A 23827-nucleotide genomic window follows, 5' to 3' on the forward strand; every position below is an offset into this window, starting at 1 on the left:
TGACTAGGATATTTGTTGATTTAATGGTTAACAAAAATATATAATAATAGGACAAAATATGAACATGTGCTTGGTTTTCTTTTCAGATCAAGAAAGTCAGTAAACTTACAAGACTGTGCAGTTTATTTACTTGTTCGTCAATAGAACATCAAATACTTTGATGTATACTGTAATAAAATAAGACTAGAAATGCATGCAACGAAAAGGCCAGGACAACAAAAATATCAAAATTCTCAACAATAAACAGACTCCTTTTCAATTCAACAGTGTTGGCACTGCAAAGCGTTATTTTTAACCAAACGTAAGGCTGGCATTAATACAACACTAGCAATAACTAATCTGTTCTCATACAATCTTGTTTAAGAGGTATTCAGACACTGCATATGGCAATTCTACTGTACTGTATTTTAAACTCGTAAATAGAAGGGGAGGGGGTCTATTTAGCTTGAATGTGGTCTGTGCATCCTTTATACACAGAGGACCTTCTAAACAGATCGTAATCAAAGGCACTAAAGCTTAAAGCAAAGATCAACAGGCCAGCATTACACTTAAGATCTATTATTTGTGCCCATCATCTTCAAAGTACCACAAAGAATGTTCTGAACTCATTTCCTTGAGTGTTCTTCACAAAGCTGAGCAACCGTGACCTTTTCTGTGGAGGGCAGCTGTATAACAGACTCATCCATCTTTGATTCCAGAAGAAATGGGGTGAATTGTGCGAGTTCTGGTAAACTGATCCGTTTCAAAAGCAAATGAGAGATGCAATGTCAGCCATTGATTATGGGATGTGGGATAATGATCTATGCACACATTTCAGAATGCATTTACAACACTCTGGATCCATAATGTAGGATTTACAGTTATGAAATTTATTCAACATCTGTACCAATTTACCATCCATAGTCATAATAAATCAACTGTGGTCAAAATGAACCATCAAACACAAAAACAAATTAAAAGTTCAAAACAAATACATACTTAGAAATAATAAATCACATTTATTGAATTTAAAAATAAAAAAAGGGGAATCATTTCACAAGTCTTTCTTAATAGACCTCATATTTTTGACCAAACACCTAAGGCTGCTGTTAATGCATGAATAAACACCCACTATTGAGTTGTAAAATTTCAGAGGTTGGTCTTTACTCTTAGAAATGTAAGGCAGTTCCCCAATTACAGAATAAAAACAACATCTGGCAGTCATTTTACTTTTTTTTTTTTTCCTCTTTAAAACACCCATTAAAATCAGCATATTGTGCTACTGACAACAACAAAAATAATTCAATAATTTACTACTTTATCATTTTAAATTATCTCTGGATTTACGTGTTTACATATTCAATATCTTTTTTCCTATCATTTAAAATCGCTGTTAAATTAAAAAAATCCTAATTTTCCCTAAACTATACAGCTTTGTAAATCGTTATCCACAGATACATTTCCCCAAGCATACATACATACATACATACATACGAAACAAAAAGAAAAAGTTAGAAAAAGTCTATACGTCCATCACAGATTAACACACTGGATGTCATACACAGAAGTACCGTATATACTGTATATATACTGATTCAGGAACCCCTGGGAGAAGTGCATATTATTTGAATTGTGTTCTATACTAGAACCTAAGAGCTTACAAACTGAAACAGGGCCTGTTGCGAGATCCTAACAGCGATTTCGACTGCACATACAGACCAGTTTGAGCAGATTCAAATCTCTCTTCAAATCTTCCATTATGACATCATTCTCTTTGGCGACATTCCATCCTTTGAAACAGCTCAGGCTGAGTTTGTCATTTCAGACAGTTATTAACTGGTAGAAATTCAGGACGGGACTAGGCAGCATAGAGAGCATTTGTTAAATGGGAGCATCGCCGAATTGTTTGAGACGAATGCGTTGGATGTAGCTTACAGGGCTATAGTTTGAATGAGCGGGGCTGTAGCGTCCAGGGCTGCAGAAATCTGGTGAGCCCATGTGACGAACTGGACTAAAACGGCTCACAGGGAACATGTGGTTGCTTGCTGGAGTGCCAGGGGTTACAGAGTGTGGCCTGAAATGGCTCTTGCATACAGCAGGAGTCTGCCAGCTGAAAACATACAAATTAAGAGGTCTTAGTAAACATCAGCATTTCTCACAGTTGTCCTTCAAGACGTTCTTTACATGGACTTTCCACTTTATTTGTTGATTAGCAGCAAAAAATAAAAGAACAAGACAAGAAAACAACAACATTAGAGAAATATGTGCAGGAGAGCTTTGAAAAACCTCTTATTTTAATTGTTCTTGCTTTTGTGAAATAAGAGGACAATATACTAAGAAATGCTTTAATGGGGGGCCTGGGTAGCTCAGCGAGTATTGACGCCGATTACCACCCAAATTGGCCCGGTTGCTAGGGAGGGTAGTCACATGGGGTAACCTCCACACAGTCACGATAAGTGGTTCTCGCTCTCAATGGGCACATGGCAAATTGTATGTGGATCGCAGAGAATAACATGAGCCTCCACATGCTGCGAGTAGGGTTGCAACGGTATGAGATTTTCACGGTATGATAACGGTCTCAGAAAATATCACTGTTTCACGGTATATGGTATTACACAATTACTATTATTAGTGAAAACAGAAGGATTATTTATTTATTTTTGAGCAAACACTTTATTATAATTGAAACTTGAAACCATTTATTTTATTGAAGTATGTGTAAAAATTTCCCTTTTGAAAATAAAATAAATAGAATAAATAAGAAAGCTAACAGAATTATAATAAACAGAATTATAAACATGATAAAAAAATAGCATGTAACTATAACATGTTATATAACTAAAGCATGTTAGTTTACATGTTAAATGAACTACTAAATGAAAAATAACATCAGCTGTGTGTGCTTTTAAAGTAATGTCCTATGATTATTAATAATTAACATATATTGCTCCTGTCTGTACCTTTATCTCAGTGCTTCTCATCTGGTTTTGCATTGGACATAAAGTGTCGACCTTCCATAGATTAAACATAACCTGTATTTAATGTATCCTGGGTTGCATTTCCTTTTGTGTTGTATAGTTTTGTTCATGGTTTTCCAGTACAAGGACATGCATCAAGTGACATTATTTTTGTTGATTATGTCAACAACAAAATCTAGAGGAAGTTGTCTCTCCCCCTTTTAAAAATTGAAGAGCATATTTACTTATATGAGCCCATTATTATCCCGTTTGTTAGCTAATATTACATATCTATACACATATTACACAGAAGGAAAGGCTTCTCATTACCATGGTTAGGTCAGTGTGCTAGTCTTAAATAATAGAAACAATAAATTAATATATATTTATGAAAAATAGATTCCAGCTGAAACACATCTTGAAACTTTAACTACAACTGCCACTGTTGATATAAAATGAGGTCTAATAGATTCTACCTTTAGATTATTTCATATGAAACTGTTAAACTGTTTTAAAATGAAAAAGTTACTTTTGCACATGTAAAAATCCTGAAACAAAAAGGTGATGCGTGTACTTATTAATATTTTTAACTATTTTGGTAAAGGGGTCACATCGGGCTGTAAGAAAACAACAACATTAGTAGTGTATGGGGCGCCACATTGTATTCCTTTTGAGATACAATGATCTGCATTGATTTGGTTTTTGTAACTTTTAAGCCCAGAAATAGTTGTGTACTCAATTTTCTGAAGTGTATCTGTGACTAATGAGACTATTCTGCAATTGCCTAAAGTATTGTATTGATCTACAAACGATAGATACTTTTCTATCAGGCATTAAAAAACTGAATAAAGGCTGAGCTTATAAATGTATTTTGCCATCTCTACTTCCCTGTTAATATATGATTAAATTAACACTCTCTACATCAGGGGTCTGTTATAATTAAAAAAAAGAAAAATTACAGAACTTTTAATGTTTGTCGCAAAGCGGGCGAGTTTACTTATTTTTTTTCTAAAACATTACCCGTTTACATGCTAAAACGGTCATGCGGGTCTCCTCGATGGATTAACTTTCAGCACACAGCTGAATAACACAGACTGCATGACTATGATAAATGATTACTGCAAGAGTTAGATTAACATACAGGTGCGAAGGGACTTCAACATTTCACAAATAAAAAATACATATATATATATATATATATATATATTCGTCTCTGGCTTGCTTTTGCTCGCATGTCAATGATGAAGAGATCTACTTTTATATTTAATTTAACCACTGAGAAGGTTTACCTGCAAAATTAGTAGCACCAAACATCACAAGCAGCCTCAAGAATGGACACAGAGTAGCCGTATAACATTTTTCCTTGAGCAGAATTTTGCACTACAGATCGCAAAATTTTAAGCAAAAGGGGGAAAGCGAGAGACAGAAAAAGCGCACTCGTGTGCATGGTTGCCACATTCAACAAAATAAATAGAAGATTATAACATATCCAATTTACGCAAGTATAAATCTCAAACTGGGGGTGTTGCGTCTCTTATCTGGCAACCCTGAGCATGTTAAACGCTTGTGGAGACGCATTAGGTTAACTGAAATATCCAATAGATTATTTTTTTTTAAACGCTTTTACGATAAATGAGCCGTGGGCCACATTAAACCATGTGGAGGGCCTGATCCAGTCCGCGGCCTGTAAATTGCCCAAATCTGCTTTAGCTGTTTGCGAGATAATCATTAAATCGGCCTCGGCAGTCTTAAATAGTAGATCACTTGGGCGGCCGCCGAAATATCTTCAATGGGAGAACCATGGCATTGTTCTTTCCCTGCTGTCCAAATAGACCAGTTGAGAAACACTGCTTTAACTCACACGCACTCGCCTTGCTTCTCTCTGACATTTTCTCCGCTGCGTGGGTGTGTGTCGCAAGACGGAAAGGAGATGACAGAGAATCTCACATGCGCATGCACGTGAGATTCTCTGTCCGGTTGCATTTTTTTCTCAATACCGTAGATAAAGCAAATGTACATGGTATGATAACCATCAATTTTCAAAACTTGGTATACCGTGAAACCGCAACCCTAGCAGCGAGTCTCCGCGGTGTCATGCACAACAAGCCACGTGATGTGCGGATTGACTGGCTCAGAAGTGGAGGCAACTGAGACTCATCCTCCGCCACATGGATTGAGGTGAGTAACCATGCCACCACGAGGACCTACTAAGTAGTGGGAATGGGGCATTCCAAATTGGGAGAATAGAGATTATAAAAATAATGCTCTAACGTTTGCAACCACGGGCCCTCCTCAGACCACCCGCACCATTTATGAAAACTAAGCTGCAAAAATTGGTAAATCAGAAATCACAATGGTTTTTAAGTCACAATCATGAGTAGTTGTGCAACGATCAGGACGTTTGAGGTTGAAAACTTTTTTACCAACTTTTATAAGTTACAAAGTATGTTGCAGGTACATATTAATGCCTCACTGTAAAATTACCTTAAAATGTACATAAATTGTGAAATGCTAACATTTATTTGGATTGAAAACAGTTAAATATCGTCACTATTAAATATCATGATCATATGACTGGCCACGTTTACATAGGCAGACCAAGTTGCAAAAATACTCAATAGGTTTTCAGAAGTATGTATAAGGCCAGTACATTGAGGTTAGTCAATCATGATGGATATCTTAAAGGTACAGTAGCAAAAACAGCCTGTAATAAGGAAGAGAGGGTGAAAAACTTGAAACTAAATTAACCTACCTAAATAAAACTAACCTCGACTTTCATAAAAAAATTTAATGCGAGATAAGTGTAGAATATGTCCCTTTTGAAATCTTATTTAGGACCTTTTAGTAAAAAGGCTAACACACACACAAATACACGAAAGCCGGAGCAAACATGTTTGCTATACAGATAACTATACCTACCTTTGCATTTCTAAGTTGGAGTATGCCTGAACTGTGGTCTTCCATTTGTGAATGCTGGGAAACTTCAGAGGGTCAATGTCTGTAACCTGTAAAGCCAACAAAACCTGCCTGTCCAACTTGGTGGGCGAATCCCTGTTTGAAAGAGGGAAAGACTAATTATTTTATGTAATCAAAAACTTCAAATAAATCTCGCTGCAACTCAGAAGGTCCAAATATCACATAAGGCATCATAAAAGTAATCCAAACGACTTCAGTGGTTTAATCAATATCTTCTGAATCAATGCAATCAGATTTGGGTGAGAACAGGCCAAACTGTAATTCCTTTTTCTCTATAATTCTTGACAGCATTCTCCATGACAATTGTGATTTTAAGCTTGATTACACTTCCTAGCACCATATAGCGCTCTGCGCATGTGTCAAGCACTTGGAAGTGTAATCGAACGTGAAATCATGATTGTACATCTTGCCATTGCAGCCTCTAGGCACAATGAAAAAGGAATTATATTTTGGTCTGTTCTCACCCAAATCTGATTGAATCGATTCAGAAGACATAGAGTTTTATGGATTACTTTGAAGGTCCAAATATCACAAAGCATCAGAGTTCTGATCACCATTCACTTGCATTGTATGGATCTACAGAGCTGAGATATTCTTCTAAAAATCTACATTTGTGTTCAGTCATACATATCTGTGATGGCATGAGGGTGAGTAAATGATAATTCTTCATAAATTATTTCATTTTTGGGTGAACTATCCCTTCAACAACATGGAAGCATGTAATATTTTCAGTGTGATTGGTCGACTTCATTAATCATGCATGTATACACCACCCTAATCAGACCATAACGGACCTCGGCATAATGCTCAGGTTAATAATAGAAACGGTCTCCTTTTTCTTTAAATACCCATAGTAAAGCGTTAGTAACATAAATAGAAACTCCCTCACAAGTCAAAACCAAGAGAAAATAGAAAAATGGCACACACGTCCCAACAGCCTCCAAAGTAAAACGTTAACAAAAAATAAATTAAGCTCCACCGCTGGCTTAATGTCAGAGCAACAATAATGTAACAGTTAAACTTGACAGTTACAGGCACAAATCATTTGGATAGGCTATAAATGGGAAAATCAAACCTTCACCACTCCTTGTACCATAATAATTCAAATAGACTGCTAATTATTGCTTCAACCTGTGCATGTTTCAAGTATACAGCAAACATGGCCAACATTTGGGAAGTGATAATTTTGACAAACTTTGCGAGTTAAACTGTAATAATCATTTATCATTGCAAATACATGTCAGAGGGCCCCTCTCGCTCACACAGTATCAGGTTTTAAAACTCAGCCCATTGCTTTTTAGTAATCACGCAAGGCCATACTGCGATTTCAATCTTAATTCAACCAATCATGTAGTCTTAATGGACACCCATGTCTCAGAAGTCATAGTCTGCACTGTGCTTTTTTTTCTTCTTCTATGCCTTAATTTTCTGATCTAAACTGGAAAAACATCTAGACAGTTTTTTAATGTCTAGTCTCTATCTGCAGGGGTTTATGAGGACACGCACAAATTGTTTGATCTCATTTAACATAACATGGGATCACATTGAACTGTTATGATGGTGTCTTGTAATGATTGTTAGAGTGGTGGTGGCATAGTGGGCTAAAGCACATATCTGTTAATCAGAAGGTCGCTGGTTCGATCCCCACAGCCACCACCATTGTGTCCTTGAGCAAGGCACTTAACTCCAGGTTGCTCTGGGGGGGATTGTCCCTGTAATAAGTGCACTGTAAGTCACTTTGGATAAAAGCGTCTGCCAAACGCATAAAATGTAAGTTACAAATTTAATGGTTGGTGGTGCTAGAGGGTATGAGAGGCCAAGCCAATTTATTTTCCAGTTTCACAGAGACAAAGATAAGTCTCTCTCACCCTTCAATGAAGAGTCTTTTTGCCATTCTGGGAGGTGTCCTCAATATGAAGTCCTGAGAGCTGTCGAGAGATCTGTAAGAACTGGAAGACCCTGAGGAGCTGAGATCTCTCCCCCCACGATCCCAGGACTTTGACCTGGCACAGATTGTGCGATCTCCCCCTGGAGCCTCCACAGTCCTTTGGCTCAACGGTTCTAGCCACTCATTGGCTAGAAAGTATTCATCTGAACTTGCGCTGGACCTCACATCTTCCGTTCTACTTTCCCCTTCATCCTTCTCAGTTGCTCTTAACAGCGACGTCCTGTCCTTCTCAAACACAGAGTCGTCTTCAGAGGACAACGAGAGATGGCCCAGCCCAGACGAGAGCTCTGTGGCCAGGGCGTCTCTGTGACGTTTCCCTCCACTCCTTCTCCTCTCTCGGTTTGTCCTTTCAGGCTCATCAAGCAGAGACATCCTCTCAAACTCTGCCATTAGGTTGGAGATGGGTGACAGCATACTGGAATTGGAGGAGCCGCAGATGCGAGGGGATATTTTGTCCCCGTTTGGAGTCCTGTCCCCGGGGCCCTGCTCACACAGGCCGTTTTTACAAGTGGAGAGTAAAGAGTTCTCAGACAGCAGAAGATCCTGCTCTGCTGCTGCCTCTATGAGATCAGCGCTGTGCGAGACAGGGAGGATGTGAAACTCTAGACCCCCTACCGCCCCCTGCAGGCTATCTTTGGAGCATACAGCAGAGATGCTGGTGAGAGCGGCATTCTGCCGGTTTTTGATCTCCTCCAGACTGATATCATCACCCTCATCCAGAAATGCCCCCACAGAGATGGAGTTACAGAACTTTTTCAGTCTGCCTGAAATTTAAATGAGAAATATGAAGGGAAATGCTCTTTAGAAATCAAAGACTTTGATGTACTATGTACCCATACTACACACATAGTAGATACTGCATAAAATTTGCAACAGAAAGTTGCCTCCCCAATCCGGAATATGAGAAATTGTCATATAAATGTCACCAAAAGACTTTAAGCAGTGTTTATAGAAAAAAGAAAGAAAAAAAAATTCAAGTAGCATTACCTGGAGATGGGGTTCTAAACCTGTTGCTGGTTTCATTCTCTCCCGCCTCTTCATAAGTGCATTCCCTGAAGTCCTTTTTACTGAGGTATTCTTCAAGCATTTTCAGGCCTTCTGTAGATGACAGGTCCACAAAATTATCCAGAAAGTCCCAGTACTCTGCCCAGGGGTGACCAAGCTCACGAGCCAGATCTCTGCACATAGACAGTAAACATTGTTTAAAGGGAATGAAAATTCTCTCATATTATTGCCATCCCAGATGCGTATGATGGATGCGTAAGATTTTTAGAAGAATATCTCAGCTCTGTAGGTCCTTACAATGCAAGTGAATGGTGATCAGACAGCTGTATCTCCAAAAATCACATAAAGGAAACATAAAAGTAATCCATATGACTCCAGTGTGTAAATTCATATCTTCAGAAGTGATATGATAGGTGTAAGAAGCAGTTTAAAATGAAATTCCATTTTTTACTCTATATCTCCACTTTCATTTTAAGATGTGATAGTGAAACTAAACAGGCACCACTTTATACACTGGAGTCTAATGGATTACTTTTATGTTTCCTTTATGTGATTTTTGGAGATACAGCAGTCTGATTACCATTCACTTGCATTGTATGGACCTACAGAGCTGAGATATTTGTGTTCTGAAGAAAGAAAGTCATCCACATCTGGGATGGCATGAAGGTGAGTAAATGATGAGAGAATTTAAATGTTTGGGTAACTATCCCTTTAATGACATAAATAACACTTTAGTTAGTACGTTGAAATGTTAATTTATATGATAATAAACAGAAATTCCAGCTTGCTTTAATTAAAGGTAAGCACTCACCTGCCAACTCTTTCTGCCCCACGATCTGGGTCAGACTTTAAAATGCTGTGGAAATGATCAGCCCGTTCTCTGGGAGGTGTCTTCCATGCTCGTCTGAACTCATCAGCCTATAACAACACAAGTTTTGGAATCAAGAAGTGAAATTATTTAATCCTTATATTTGTTGACAGCTTTGCACAAAGCTCATAAATATTATACAAAACTCACTTTAGATGGACTTAAAGGCCCAGCATAGGCCCTGACTGCCATAACAGGATCCTTTGGGCTTCTGGGTAACCTTGTTGACAGGTTTTCCATTGGCTCAGGAGACCATGGAGCACCAATCACAGGTTGAGAGGAGTTATCAGTGGCTCTCAATAAGGGTATATATAATCGATCTATAGCCAATCAGAAATCAATGTTAGCATATACAAACTAATTTGCATTTTTACAAAATTATAATACAAAGTATCTCAAGACATACTGTGGCCTTACCTTCTAAATATTCATTTATCTTTTGCTTGACTTCCTGAACTTTACCTTTTTCTTTCATTCTTTCACAAATAAGCTAATTTAGGGAACATACAAGAGATAATTATTGATATATTATATCATAATAATGACTGATATATTATAGCATAATAATAATGACTGTTAATTGAGAAGTAATAAATTACAGAATCTTCTCCATAAAAAGCAATCATACTATGGTTACTGTACCTCAGAGGGTTTCTGGTTGTACTTGTTCTGGCAGTTCTTGTCTATGTCTGGATGAGAACATAGTATATTTACCACCTCTGGGCAGCCAAACTTGCACGCAAAGTGGAGAGGTGTCTCGAAACCCTATGAAAAACAGGATAAAACAATTAGTCCTTATGAGTACAAAATGCTTACATACTGATAATCTCTAAAATATAAGATAACTCAACACTCACCCAAAGATACATGTACAACCCTAATTCCGTAAAAGTTGGGACAGTACAGAAAATGCTAATAAAAAGGAGTGATTCGTAAATTATATTCGCCCTTTGCTATATTGAAAGCACTACAACAACATATTTTATGTTTTACCATTTTTCTTTTAAATGTACACTAATTTCAAATCAGATGATTGCAACATGCTCCAAAAGTTGGGACAGTCGAATGTTTACCACTCTGTTAAATCAACATTTCTTCAAATAACTCTTAAGCATTTGGGCACTGAAGGCGCAAGTTTAGCAAGCAATTCTGCAGGTCTTCAGTTGCGCAATCCTACGGGGCATTCATTACCATGTCGTGTTCTTCATAATGCACCACACATTTTCAATTGAAGATGGTCAGGACTAGTGGCAGGCCTATCTAGCACACAAAATCTCTGCTTACAGTAGTGGCCAAAAGTATTGGCAGTGACATAAATTTTGTGTTTTGCAAAGTCTGCTGCTTTAGTATTTGTAGATTATTTTCTATGGTATACTGGAAAACAATGATAAGCATTTCATAAGTTTTAAAGGCTTTTATTGGCAAAAACATTCAATATATGCAAATAGTCAATATTTACAGTGTTGACCCTTGTTCTTCGTAACCTCTGCAATTCACTCTGGCATGCTGGATATCAGCTTCTGGGCCAAATCCTGACTGATGGTGATCCATTCTTGCCTTATTAGTGCTCGGAGTTGATCACAATTTGTGGGCTTCTGCTTGTCCAATCGCCTTCTGAGGATTGACCACAGGTTCTCAATGGGATTAAGATCCGGGGAGTTGCCTGGCCACGGATCCAAAATTTTAATGTAATGATCTCCGAGCCACTTCATTATCACTCTTGCCTTGTGACATGGTGCTCCATCATGCTGGAAAATGCATGGATCATCACCAAATTGCTCCTGGATCGTTGGAAGAAGTTGCTCTTGTGGGACGTTTTGATACCATTCTTTATTCAAGGCAGTGTTTTTGGGCAGAATTGTGGGAGAGCCAATTCCCTTGGATGGAAAGCAACCCCACACATGGATGGTCTCAGGATGCTTCACTGTTGGCACAACACTGGACTCATGGTAGCATTCACCTTTTCTTCTCTGGACTATCGATTTTCCAGTTGTCCCAAACAGTCGGAAGGGGGCTTCATCAGAGGAAATAACTTTGTACCAGTCTTCTGCTGACCAATCTTTGTACTTCCTGCAGAATTTCAGTCTGTCCTTGATGTTTTTCTTGGAGAAGTGGCTTCTTGCTGCCCTTCTTGACACCAGGCCATTGCCCAAAAGTCTTCGCCTCACTGTGCGTGCAGATGCACTCACATTAATTACAGAATTGTGGTGACACAATTCTGTAGCTGACTCCTAAGGAGGAGACGGTCCTGGCACTTGCTGGACACTATGGGATGTCCTGAAGCCTTCTTCATTGCAGTTGAACCTTTCTCATTGAAGTTCTTGATGATCCGGTAAATGGTTCTTTCAGGTGCAATATTCTTTGCAGCAAATTTCCAAGCCCATGTTCATGATATCCATTACAGATTAATTAGTTTTTAGGACGGTGATGTCTGAGGGATCATAGATCACACACATTCAGAAGTGGTTTTCGGCCTTCCCCTTTACACACAGAGATTTGACCAGATTCCTTGAATTTTTTAAACAATATACTTGTGCTCTGTAGAGGGTGAAATCAGTGAACAAAATGCTTCCAATTTGTCTTTGGGGAACGTTGTTTTCAAAGCGCTGGATTATGTGCTGATGCATCTGTTGGCATATTGGCAAGCCTTGGCCCATCCTTGCTCTTGATGGACTAGAATTTTTTTTGGGCGGCTCCGTATATATTGCAAGACGATTTCCTCACCTGTTAACCCTTTGGGGTTTGAGGGAGTTTTGGGCCCAGGAGAAGTTTTCTGTACTGTATTCAGCACAAACTGGGCTACAATAATATGAGAGCAACATGTGTGTACATGTTTATATTTTTGAGAAAATAACGTTTATGCATGGTTTTTGAAAAAACTAAAATGTTAAGTAATTGAAATAAAGCCATATAACACATACTAAACCTTTGTCCACAAGCCATTTGAAAACTGGATATTGTATCCTAGAGTTTTTGCTACAAAATGATGTGAAAACCATCCTGATCACTCATTCATACAAAACAATTTAACTTTTGTAAGACACTTTTACTGTTAGAAAGGTCATGTGCGAGGCGGCGTGAACTATCATGAATATTGATTGTAATTCACACCGGAGGAGACAAAGGATCCTTCCCCTGGGCCTATCAATGAGGAATGTGACAGAAAGAGAATGAATGTGAGGAGAATTATCAAAATCAAGTTTCAAGTTAAAAGAAGTAATCGGACTATGCATTTTCTTTACATAAAGACTTTACTTAATTTTAGACCTACACTACCGTTTAAAAAGAAGTCTCGTCTGCTCACCAAGACTGCATTTATTTGATCCAAAATACAGTAAAAACAGTGATATTTTAAACAGTTTTCTATTTGAATATATTGTAAAATGCAATATCTCCTGTTTCAGATCACATTGTTATTTCAACTCATCAGATTGTTAGTAGTACTAAACTGCCCATGTCTTAACTTTTTTGGAGTGTTTTGCAATCATCTGATTTGAAATGTGTGTATATTTTAAAAACATAATACTAATAATTCAAAAGGCAAAACATCAAATAATGTGTTGTAGGGCTTTCAATATAGCACAGGTTGAATTGAATTTACAAATCACTCCTTTTTCTATTAGCATTTTCCATAAAGTCCCAACAGAATTGGGGTTGCATTTAAAATGGCAAACTTTACAATAATCTGTTATTCCTCATATTACCAAACATTGCATATTTGAAAGGGTTCCACTTACAGCTTTATCTGGCGTATTGAGATACAGGTCTACAATATATCGGATTCGTTTCTGCAGCATGCTCTCCTGGTCGTCTGGGTACATAAGTCGCATGAATTCTGGGTTCTCCAGAGTGTCCAACAAAAGCTGGACAATGCTTGGCTGATTCTCCTTAGCAGCCACATGCATCACATTATACCTGCAGCCCTCCTGTATATGTAAAGATTTTGCATTGAACCAGTGGAAAAATACATATAAAGTATTGTAACATATGTATGGGAGGACACACAAGTTTTTAACCTGACAGGTTGTTATTCAATTTATGCCACAGTGACGGATGTCACAATAACCATTAAATAAGGTATGTAGAAATATTTAGGATCAGTAACTGAATACATACAAGATACTCACTGCAGGTTAATTTGGGAAATAATTATAATTTGTTTTTTTAAAGCCATGACCATTTTCATAACTTGGAATAATAACGTTAAAAATCCAAAAGCTTGGCATATCTTGTGGAAAAACACAGGCACTTTATTTCAATACAAAAAAGCAGAGACTTCCAGCTTTAGCAGAATGCAAAGTTTTAACACTCAATAACCTCTATATACAAGGCTCAGCGATAAGGATTTTTTTATGCAGGTAGTAATTCAGGTTTTAACTGGCCCCACCAAAAAATACGTAAGATATAAAATATAAATATATACATACACCACAAATATATACATACATCAGCCACAAAATTAAAACCACCTACTTAATGCTGTGTAGGTCCCCCTCATACCACCAAAACAGCGCCAACTCGTATCTCAGAATAGCATTCAGAGATACTTTTCTTCTCACCACAATTGTACAGAGCGGTTATCTGAGTTACAGTAGACTTTGTCAGTTTGAACCAGTCTGGTTAATCAGTATTTCTGTAACTGCTGATGTCCTAGGATTTTCACGCACAACAGTCCCTAGAATTTACTCAGAATGGTGCCAAAAACGAAAAACATCCAGTGAGCGACAGTTCTGCGGATGGAAATGCCTTGTTGATGAGAGAGGTGGCGCTGTTTTGTCGGCACGAGGAAGACACACACAATATTAGGCAGGTTTAATGTTGTGGCTGACTGGCGTATGTGTGTATATATGTGTGTATATGTGTGTATATATGTATATATATATATATATATATATATATACATATACATACATACATATATATATATATATATATATACATACATACATACACACCAGGGATGCACCGAAATTTCGGCCGCCGAAAATGGCACTTTCGGTTTTTGGCCGAAAGAGAAAAAAGGCTGAAAATATATACCTCCTCGCCCCACCCCTCAGTGCTCAGATTTCACTCTGGATCGATCTAGCCCTTATCACGGCGCTATCCAACAAAGGCCGATCATGTCAGCGGTGTGGAAATTCTTCAAAGTTTCTGATAAGGACATAAAACAAGCTATCTGCAGTGTTTGTTCAGCAGAAATTTCAAGAGGGGGTACGGTGCCAAATAACTTTTCCACGACAGGTTTGATACACCACCTAAAAACACGACATCCAATTCGATATACAGAGTACAGCAAGAGATTCTACAGGAAAGCGCCCCGATCAGCAGCAGTGCCACAACTAAAGACTTATCTAGCTGAACTACCCATTGCCAGAAAAGACAATCCCCTTGACTACTGGCGCATGAACAAAGACTGCTTTCCTTTGCTTGCGCGGATTGCATACAGGTATTTATCTGCCCAAGCACCAGCACAGAGAGTGAGAGACTGTTCAGTGCAGAATCTCATGTTCTTGATGAGCTTTCTGACAGGAGAGACTGTCAGAAAGCTGAGCAACTTTTGTTCTTGAAGAGAAACCTGTCACTTGTACTTAAATAGAAAGCGGTCCAATTTGATGTGTATAGCAATTACATTAAAATTTGTGTAGCCCTGCAACACTTGTTCTTCACTTGAGGCTACATCCGTCATTTACAGTTTCAGATTGGATTTAGTTATGTTACTGCTGCCATGCACTGTTGTTTTGCACAATAATTTTCACTTAAAGTGGACATATGTTTACATAAACAGAATAGAGGCCCTCTGCCATTCAGTGTTTTGCCAGTTGTTTTAATTAAAATGACTGTTGCATATTTAAACTTTTTGAAAGATGCTAGCTAAGTTTATTGCTTGACTGTTGTTTTGCATATAATAGTTTTCTAAAACTTTACTTGATTTGGATAATTGTTAATAAAATCTGTAAAATTTGATGGTTACAGAACTGAATGAAGAATAATATTTAATAATGTTTTAATATATTTATAATAATTTGTTTTTCAATTCAGATTCATTAAATTCATGAAATTAATGAAAAAGTATAATATTAATACAATAATACAGAAAAAAAAAAAATAGATTTAAATAGGTAAAAAACTAAAAGTCAATTTCGGTTTTCGGCCAAGTGCATCCTGGAGTTTCGGCCCAGAATTTTTATTTCGGTGCATCGCTAATATACACACAAACATATTTTACTTCCCTAAAAATGTATTTTAATGTGTGTATATGCATCAAGAATAACATAAAATGTATTACATTTAAAGTATTCTACACAAAAACTTTGATGGAACAATGACGGCATACAATGCAAAACGTTACTGACTAGTTCGTAAATTTCAACCCATTTTTTGCTAATGCCATCATCACTATTAAGACATCTATGTAAGCCAGTGAGATAAATGTATCTTGGCCTGATGAAAACTTTAAATCAGCAGAATTCACAAAAATTATTTTTCATTAATCACAGAATTTCAAATATTTAAAATTGCATGGCATAAAAACCCATTTACAAGATCAGCGAACGTAACATTAAGCAAGATCGCAGTACTGGTTCGATGACAGTTCCATCAACTTGCCCGAACATCTGTAACACTGGCCCCAAGCCAGCGAGCTAACCATATTGTTGAGCCCTGATAGAACTGTTTGGTACACAAGTACATTCAAGGTTCAGCCCTCACCTGAACTACAGTAGGATTGTCCCCTGATCCGATGAGGTAACGAGGGTTGCTCCAGACCAGGTCAGAGAAAGCCATCTCATCTCCCTTCTCCACCGCCTTCCTCAGCTTTGCAGTCAAGTCTTGAGTACGAGGACTTTTAAAACTGTTTGCCTTTTCCCTGTTAATAGTGTCTGCCTCCATCATAGATGTGTGGTCTAGTTTGTAGGAAGGAAAGACAGTTCGGTGTATATTTATGAGCCAGTTCTCTACAAAACATGCTTTGATTTGATTTAATTGGATTAATCTATAGCATTTAAAATGTAACATTCCAGACCATACCATTTCAAATTTCCTGACAATATTGGAGATCAGACTTACCTTTGCCGAACACCAGGCCAGTTTTGACAGGAGAAATGCAGGAAGTGCTTTTACTAGGTGAAGGGTAGTAGTCGCAAATGCCTTTGGCAAACTTCTCAGCATCTTCACGATTGGTGAAAGCTTTAAATCGAGCCCCTTTCATCATTTTTACTGCCTGCAAAGCCTCCTTCTTATCAGTGTACACATGGGCTCTCTCTAAAAAAGTACGAAAAGGAAACCAGAGTTTCATAACAAGTTTGAGTATGCAGTACATGCAAAGTTTATGTACCTTTACATGATCCAAATACTCATCCAGCATTAATGCCATTGCTGATTGAAATCAGTATATAGCAAAGTACCACGGTAGTACCATCAGATATCATCACTGTACCATGGTACCAAGACAGTATTTCTTGAAAGCAAAGCCAATAAGACCACTTAGAAAAATAGGGCAAAGGGTAAAAACTTACCATTCCTTGCCAATACATCCTCCCACAGCGGACACACCCCGTAGAAGAAAGTTGGTGACACTTGTGCTGTTTTAGATGGTGTCTGTGCCTGTGCCTGTGAATTCTCTACATTACAGCACACCGTTCTGCTCCGATCTGTCAGAGCCTCCTCCTCTGGTGGGTTAAGGCCTAAGTCGTACCCAAAATCCCCATCCTCGACTACAACTGGATCCTGGGCTGCTGATGTGACACTAGGTGGCTGTTTGACTGGCACAACACTCCCAGAGCTGTCCGTCCCTGCAGAGGCACCGTTACTGCCACTGCTGTCAGGCTCAGTGAGTCCAGCATTCTCCACTAAGGCTCTGGCTAGCTTGCGCTCAAATATGGCTCTTGTCGTGGCAGTGATGGGACCACACTTCAAATTGTTTTTAAGGATCTCCTCCCTTAAGTTGTCAGCACTTAGACCCCTCAACCTGCTCAGGACCGCTTCCATGCTTCTGCTGCTATGGCTACCTGAAGCAAAATATACATGCAATCAATAAACAAACATGTAACAAAACATATGCAATATAATAGAATATTGACTGATAGAATTCATGGATTTGATCATTTTTATAAAGGACAAGTCTCAGTTGCCTCCGATTCTGAGGCAGTCAATCCGCGCAACGCATCACGTGGCTCGTTGTGCATGACACCACTGAGAATCCCAGCGTGTGGAGGCTCATGCTACTCTCTACAATCCACACACAAATTACCACACGCCCATTGAGAGCGAGAACCACTATTCGCAACCACGAGGAGGTTACCCCATGTGACTACCCTTCCTAGCATCCGGGCCAATTTGGTTGCTTAGGGGACCTGGCTCAGCATGCCTTGGATTCGAACTCGCAACTCCAGGAGTGGTAGTCAGCACCAATATTTGCTGAGCTACCCAGTACCCACAAAATGGACATTATAACTAAAATATACCCACACGAAAAGATATCGATTAGAAGGGAATCGAGAGCTTAAGAATTGGAAATTTCTGTAGTATACTGTATAGTACGCTGTGCATAGTATGCACATTTCTGCATCCAAGGAACTCCAGGATGACCTACTAGATTTGCCAAAACATGCAGTATCCAACAGAACACACCACAATATAGCATACTACTGTTTGAAAAGCTGCACAATAGCTTTAAACATTGTGTAGGAAGTGTATTGGAAGTATGATAGTTTTTCATTCCAAACACAGCCTATGACACAGGTAGAACACTTTAGGCATGACGCGCGTGCGCGCACACACACACACACACACACACACACACACACACACACACACACTTTGGCCTACATTCATGGTGCTTTAGAGGAATCATTTACTTTCTATTTGTTTATCAAACAAACATGGCAATGAGACCATGACGACAGTTAGATTGACAGCAATGAGATTCTTTGCATTGTTATGGATCAAAAACGTACGGCATGTAGTGCATCTGCTCCAATCGTGGCACCGGTCACGTTTGAGCCAAACTCATGATAATTCACTCATCTTAACCCCTGTGAAGCAAACATGCATTTGCAACACTAAAAAGTTAATCAGAGCCGAAGTGTCACGCCCAAACTAACATCCATTAGTATTATTTGTCATAGTTTATTGTCTGTGTATGATAGGATTTGTAAAATAATGGAGATGACATTTCAAAACAAAGGTGAGGAAAACGTCACCCCTTATTTCTGCAGCACTTACCATATATCAGCTGAACAGCGATGCCGTGTGTTATGTGAACGCGCAGATGTGCATGTGTGATTAATTAAACGGGTGAATGAAAGAGAATTGCGCGGACGCTCTGGAAGGGTCGCATTGTTTACAGCTCGTTTTGCGCACGCGCATGGCTCTGTCTGCGCCTGCGCTGTAGAGCGGGCAGAGTTCATGTGCTTCATCTGCCGGGTGGACACTGGACAGATCGTGCTTAACTTTACTTTAGACCCTTTTCACACTCCGGACTTTCGAAAGCGGAAGTAAACGTTTTTATTTTTTGAAGTGAACGTTTGCAGGGTAAACTTCGACAGCAGTGAATGGGAGATCACAGGAAATATTATTTTAGCTTACCCATTTGCTCCAAGACCAAAAAGGAAACTCCACTATTACGTTTGAATGACTTTGCAGAAGAGGAAAAAATAGAGAGCGGTGGATTAAGACAGATGGGAGAAGATGCCAAATTTACTGTTACTCTTTCAGCAGCTGTGGTAATTCGTTTTTTAAACTAATTCCATTGTAATATAACAATAAGCTTAATGTTATAATGTAACACAAAATATTTAAAACGTTTATAATTTTATATATATATATATATATATATATATATATATATATATGCAAATGCGTGATTCGACATCATAGTCTGTGAAAAAGGTATATTAACATTTGGTATGTTATTAACAATAATAATAATAATGTAATCTTATTATAATTCTAACCAAATAATATTAATAATTTATTTAATTTAGATTTTGACATTTTTTAATACCAAGACTTCAAAATGTGAGCTTTATAAAGATTTTATTTGAAATATATAAATACTTTGTATTTTGTGTTACTAATCCCTCCTGTTTTATTGATTTGGTTTTAGTAGTTTTATACACACCTTATTATATAATGTTTAAATGTATAAAGGTTTTATCATATACATTTTTATTGAATAAAACTGTTTAACTTTACGAACAGAACCATACATTTAAACTCAACATTCTGATCATGACGTACACAATAGAAACCACATGCTATCTCATTAAATGACATTTGACAATGACAGGCTGGCTTCGCTTAAGAAGAAAAAAACAAGGGAGGAAAAGTTGTGGAAGTAAGTAATTACAACCCCAATCTGTCAAAAGAATGTGAATATTACCTTTGCTTCTGCAAGCAAATATGAGGGCTGCAGGTGAAGATGAGATGCACAACAAGAGCTCCTTATTTGCTTAGTTTCCATACAGCCATGCCTAATGTCACTTAATGTGGCAAAGTAGGAACTAAATATATCAAACTGGCTGAACCGCTTAGTACTCGTTCTATAAAAGAAAAGCAATAACTACACAGAATATGAAAATGGGGATCACGCCAGAGGTTTGTGCAAAATGTGCTTCCCGGAAGTGTCTTGCTCGTTGCATATTTGTATATTTGGTTGGATTTCAGCAGCGCCTCTAGTGGCCGCTTTGTAGATGCAAGTATGTTCAAAATAGCCTAGTAATAATGGACAACATACTGCTCAGTATACCCTTTGAGCTTGTTTTAAGATATTTTTTTTAATATTTACAGGAAAACAATACGAAAATTATTTTCCCCTAATATCCAAGGTCTCACTAGAAAAAAATAAATTATGATCTAATGTGAATTTTCTTGATAAAAAAATATGATCGTGTGTGGTAACGTGCATTTAAAATGGCTAGAAATAGCATTTTAGCTTAGCGTAAAGCTGACAATTTATACAACGTTTATTTTTATTTCTGCTGCTCCAAACTTACTTCAAACTTATTTATCTGTCTGCTCGTATGAATGTAACACATCATAAGAAATTGTTTCACCGCTGTTCAAATGCACTTTGGATCGCATCATTTATATGTATAAATGTTTTCCATCTGAAAGGGCTAAATATTAAATTAAACAAATGACAATAAAATGCAAAGTAATCTCTTCAGTAATCAAAATACTTTTTGAATGTATCTGTATTCTAATTACCAATGATTTAAATTGTAACTGTAGTGGAATACATTTGATAATATTTTGTATTTTAAATAAGTAATCCTGTTACATGTTTTCCGTTACTCCCCAACCCTGAGTATTTGGTACTGGAACCAAACGTTGTGACTTTTTCAAGACCATCAAAACAAACAAAATAACAATTTAAAACAAATTGTTCCTTCCAATGTCTTAACAGGTCAATTTTGACCCATTTGGGAAGAACCTGTTGTGACCTTTAACCTTTGGACTCTATGGATGTTATACAGATTTTTACAAGTTTCTTTTTTTTTTTTTTTTTTTTTTTGTCTGTTTGTTTTTTTTTTTTTTGTTACATTTACAAATAAAATTTGACCTAAATATTTCACATTTTCACGTTTTCTAGCTTTCCCACTTGCTTCACTGGGGAATATCACATCTTTGCAACAAATCGTATTCTTTCCTCTCAAATGAGGTTTTCACACATGCATTTGTGCCTGTATCAGTACACATTTTTAATAGCAGTTCACATTGATTGAATGTCTTTTATTGTGTGTTTGTGCTGTACTATGGGTAATTTTAATGTTCAGTGACATGTAGCAACATGGAGTCCACACCAAATTTCCCCTTGTGGACAATACATTAAAGACTTTGACATACATATGTCCTCCCACACACACAGAGTTTTTATTATTTTACAGTTTAGAACAGGTAATATTTTAGTAAATACATTTACTAAGATGATTTTAGATGATAGGGAAAATTGGGGCTAAAGCCCCATCAATAGTAAAAGACCTATTAACATATATATAACACTCTTCTAAAATATTATATGGTAGAAATATCTATTATGGGACATTCCTAATCCCCTGTGACACTGCAACAAACTGTTTGACATTAGTGGGAAGGAATGGATTTGTTGCCATGGACGTGCACATTTTGACTGCTGGAAAAGGCAATAGAGATTCATTTGTGAAATTGCAAATAAAATTGTAAATAAAATGTACACTGTTGATTTTCTACAGGCATAACGAATCAGACATTTACACAAAATGTACACTAATCAAGAATTTATGCATTTTAAATGGTTTTCAATACGGGGCAAAAAACTGCCTGAAGGACAAAAGGAAGGTGCAGTTTCTTAAGACAATAGAAGGATTAAGTCACACAGTGGCATTCAATTATCTGAGAAATAAATTCTTGAATCTTGGCAGTATGATTTCATAATAAATCACAAATTACATTTACATTTACATTTATTCATTTGGCAGACGCTTTTATCCAAAGCGACTTACAAAAGAGGAAAAACATCAGCGAATCATCTTAGGGAGACAGTGGTACAAAAAGTGCCATATACAAAGTTTCACTATCATCATAATAGTATACAAAACAGATTTAAGTGCAACAAGAAATGTAAATATATATATATATATATATTTTTTTATTTTTATTTTTTTTTTTTATTGACCGGTTAAGTGCTTTTGGAAAAGATGTGTTTTTAGACGTTTTTGAAGATAGAGAGTGAGTTAGCTTCCGGATTGAGTTGGGAAGGTCATTCCACCACCGTGGTATGATGAAACTGAAAGTCCGGGAAAGTGTTTTGGTGCATCTTTGTTTTGGTACGACAAGGCGACGTTCCTTAGCCGACCGCAGGCTTCTGGTGGGAACGTAGCTCTGCATAAATGTTTTAAGGTATGCTGGAGCAGACCCAGTGACTGTTTTATATGCCAGCATCAGGGCCTTGAATTTAAAACGGGCATGAACCGGCAGCCAGTGGAGAGAGACAAAGAGTGGTGTAACATGTGCTCTCTTAGGTTCATTAAAGACCAGACGTGCTGCTGCATTCTGGATCATTTGGAGAGGTCTAATAGCACATGCAGGAAGGCCTGCAATGAGAGCGTTACAGTAGTCCAGTCTAGTTATGACAAGGGACTGAACGAGCAGTTGTGTGGCATGTACAGAGAGGAAGGGTCTTATCTTCCTTATATTGTAGAGTGTAAATCTACAAGATCTTGCAGTTTTTGAAATGTGGTCTGTGAAATTTTGCTCATCATCAATGGTTACCCCTAGATTTCTGACCGTTTTGGAAGGCGAAACTGTAGTTGGACCCAGCTGCACGGTGATGTTGTGTTCAACAGCAGGGTTGGCTGGAAAGACAAGGAGTTCGGTCTTGGCAGGGCTGAGTTGAAGGTGGTGTTCCTTCATCCAGGCCGAGATGTCTGCCAGACAGGCAGCGATTCGAACGGTCACTGTGGTGTCGTTGGGCTGGAAAGACAAGTAGAGTTGCGTGTCATCAGCGTAGCAGTGGTAAGAGAAACCATGTGACTGGATGATGGGTCCCAGTGATGTTGTGTATATGGAGAAGAGAAGTGGCCCAAGCACTGATCCCTGAGGTACCCCAGAAAGTAACTTGTGTGGCTTGGATACTTCCCCTCTCCATGCTACCTCAAAGGACCTTTCTGAGAGATAAGAGTTGAACCAGTCAAGCACAGTTTCAGTGATACCCAGTTTAGAGAGGGTGGAGAGTAGGATCTGATGGTTGACTGTGTCAAAGGCAGCAGAAAGGTCCAGCAAAATCAGAACGGATGATCTCGATTCATTTCTCGCCTGTCTCAGCGACTCGATGACAGACAGCAGGGCAGTCTCAGTGGAGTGTCCACTTTTGAAGCCCGACTGATTGTCATCCAGCAGCTTGTTCTGTGAGAGATAGGCGGAGATCTGATTGAAAACTGCCCTTTCAAGTGTTTTTGCCATGAATGGGATGAGAGAGACTGGTCTTATTAGATAAAAAATTGAGGTTGATATCACTGTAGTTCATCACACTGGAAATGGAAGGTCAAGGCACATTTCATTGTGATGTACAGTATTCCACGCAGTGTGCTCTGTTGTGTACTGCACATTGCCATC

General features: G+C 38.0%; 1 protein-coding gene across 2 annotated transcripts; it reads right to left on the minus strand.

The window, feature by feature from the left end:
• Positions 1 to 12: 12 nt before the first annotated feature.
• ankle2 (ankyrin repeat and LEM domain containing 2) lies at positions 13 to 20339 on the minus strand. Of its 2 annotated transcripts, none has more exons than XM_052122866.1 (13): positions 20115 to 20339; positions 17248 to 17739; positions 16799 to 16993; positions 16442 to 16635; positions 13471 to 13659; positions 10376 to 10498; positions 10151 to 10223; positions 9884 to 10053; positions 9677 to 9783; positions 8848 to 9038; positions 7781 to 8624; positions 5856 to 5987; positions 13 to 2089 (listed from the first exon to the last, which is right to left on the minus strand). In XM_052122866.1, the coding sequence occupies exons 2-13, from the start codon at positions 17717 to 17719 to the stop codon at positions 1861 to 1863; spliced, it is 2919 nt and encodes a 972-aa protein (XP_051978826.1). In that variant the 5' UTR covers positions 17720 to 17739; positions 20115 to 20339; the 3' UTR covers positions 13 to 1860. The 2 variants fall into 2 exon arrangements, with proteins under 2 accessions (XP_051978826.1, XP_051978817.1); XM_052122857.1 differs by lacking the exon at positions 20115 to 20339 and adding an exon at positions 18956 to 19091.
• Positions 20340 to 23827: the final 3488 nt, after the last annotated feature.

This window comes from Xyrauchen texanus, chromosome 4 (assembly GCF_025860055.1).
Source record: "Xyrauchen texanus isolate HMW12.3.18 chromosome 4, RBS_HiC_50CHRs, whole genome shotgun sequence".
NCBI classification, from domain to species: domain Eukaryota; kingdom Metazoa; phylum Chordata; class Actinopteri; order Cypriniformes; family Catostomidae; genus Xyrauchen; species Xyrauchen texanus.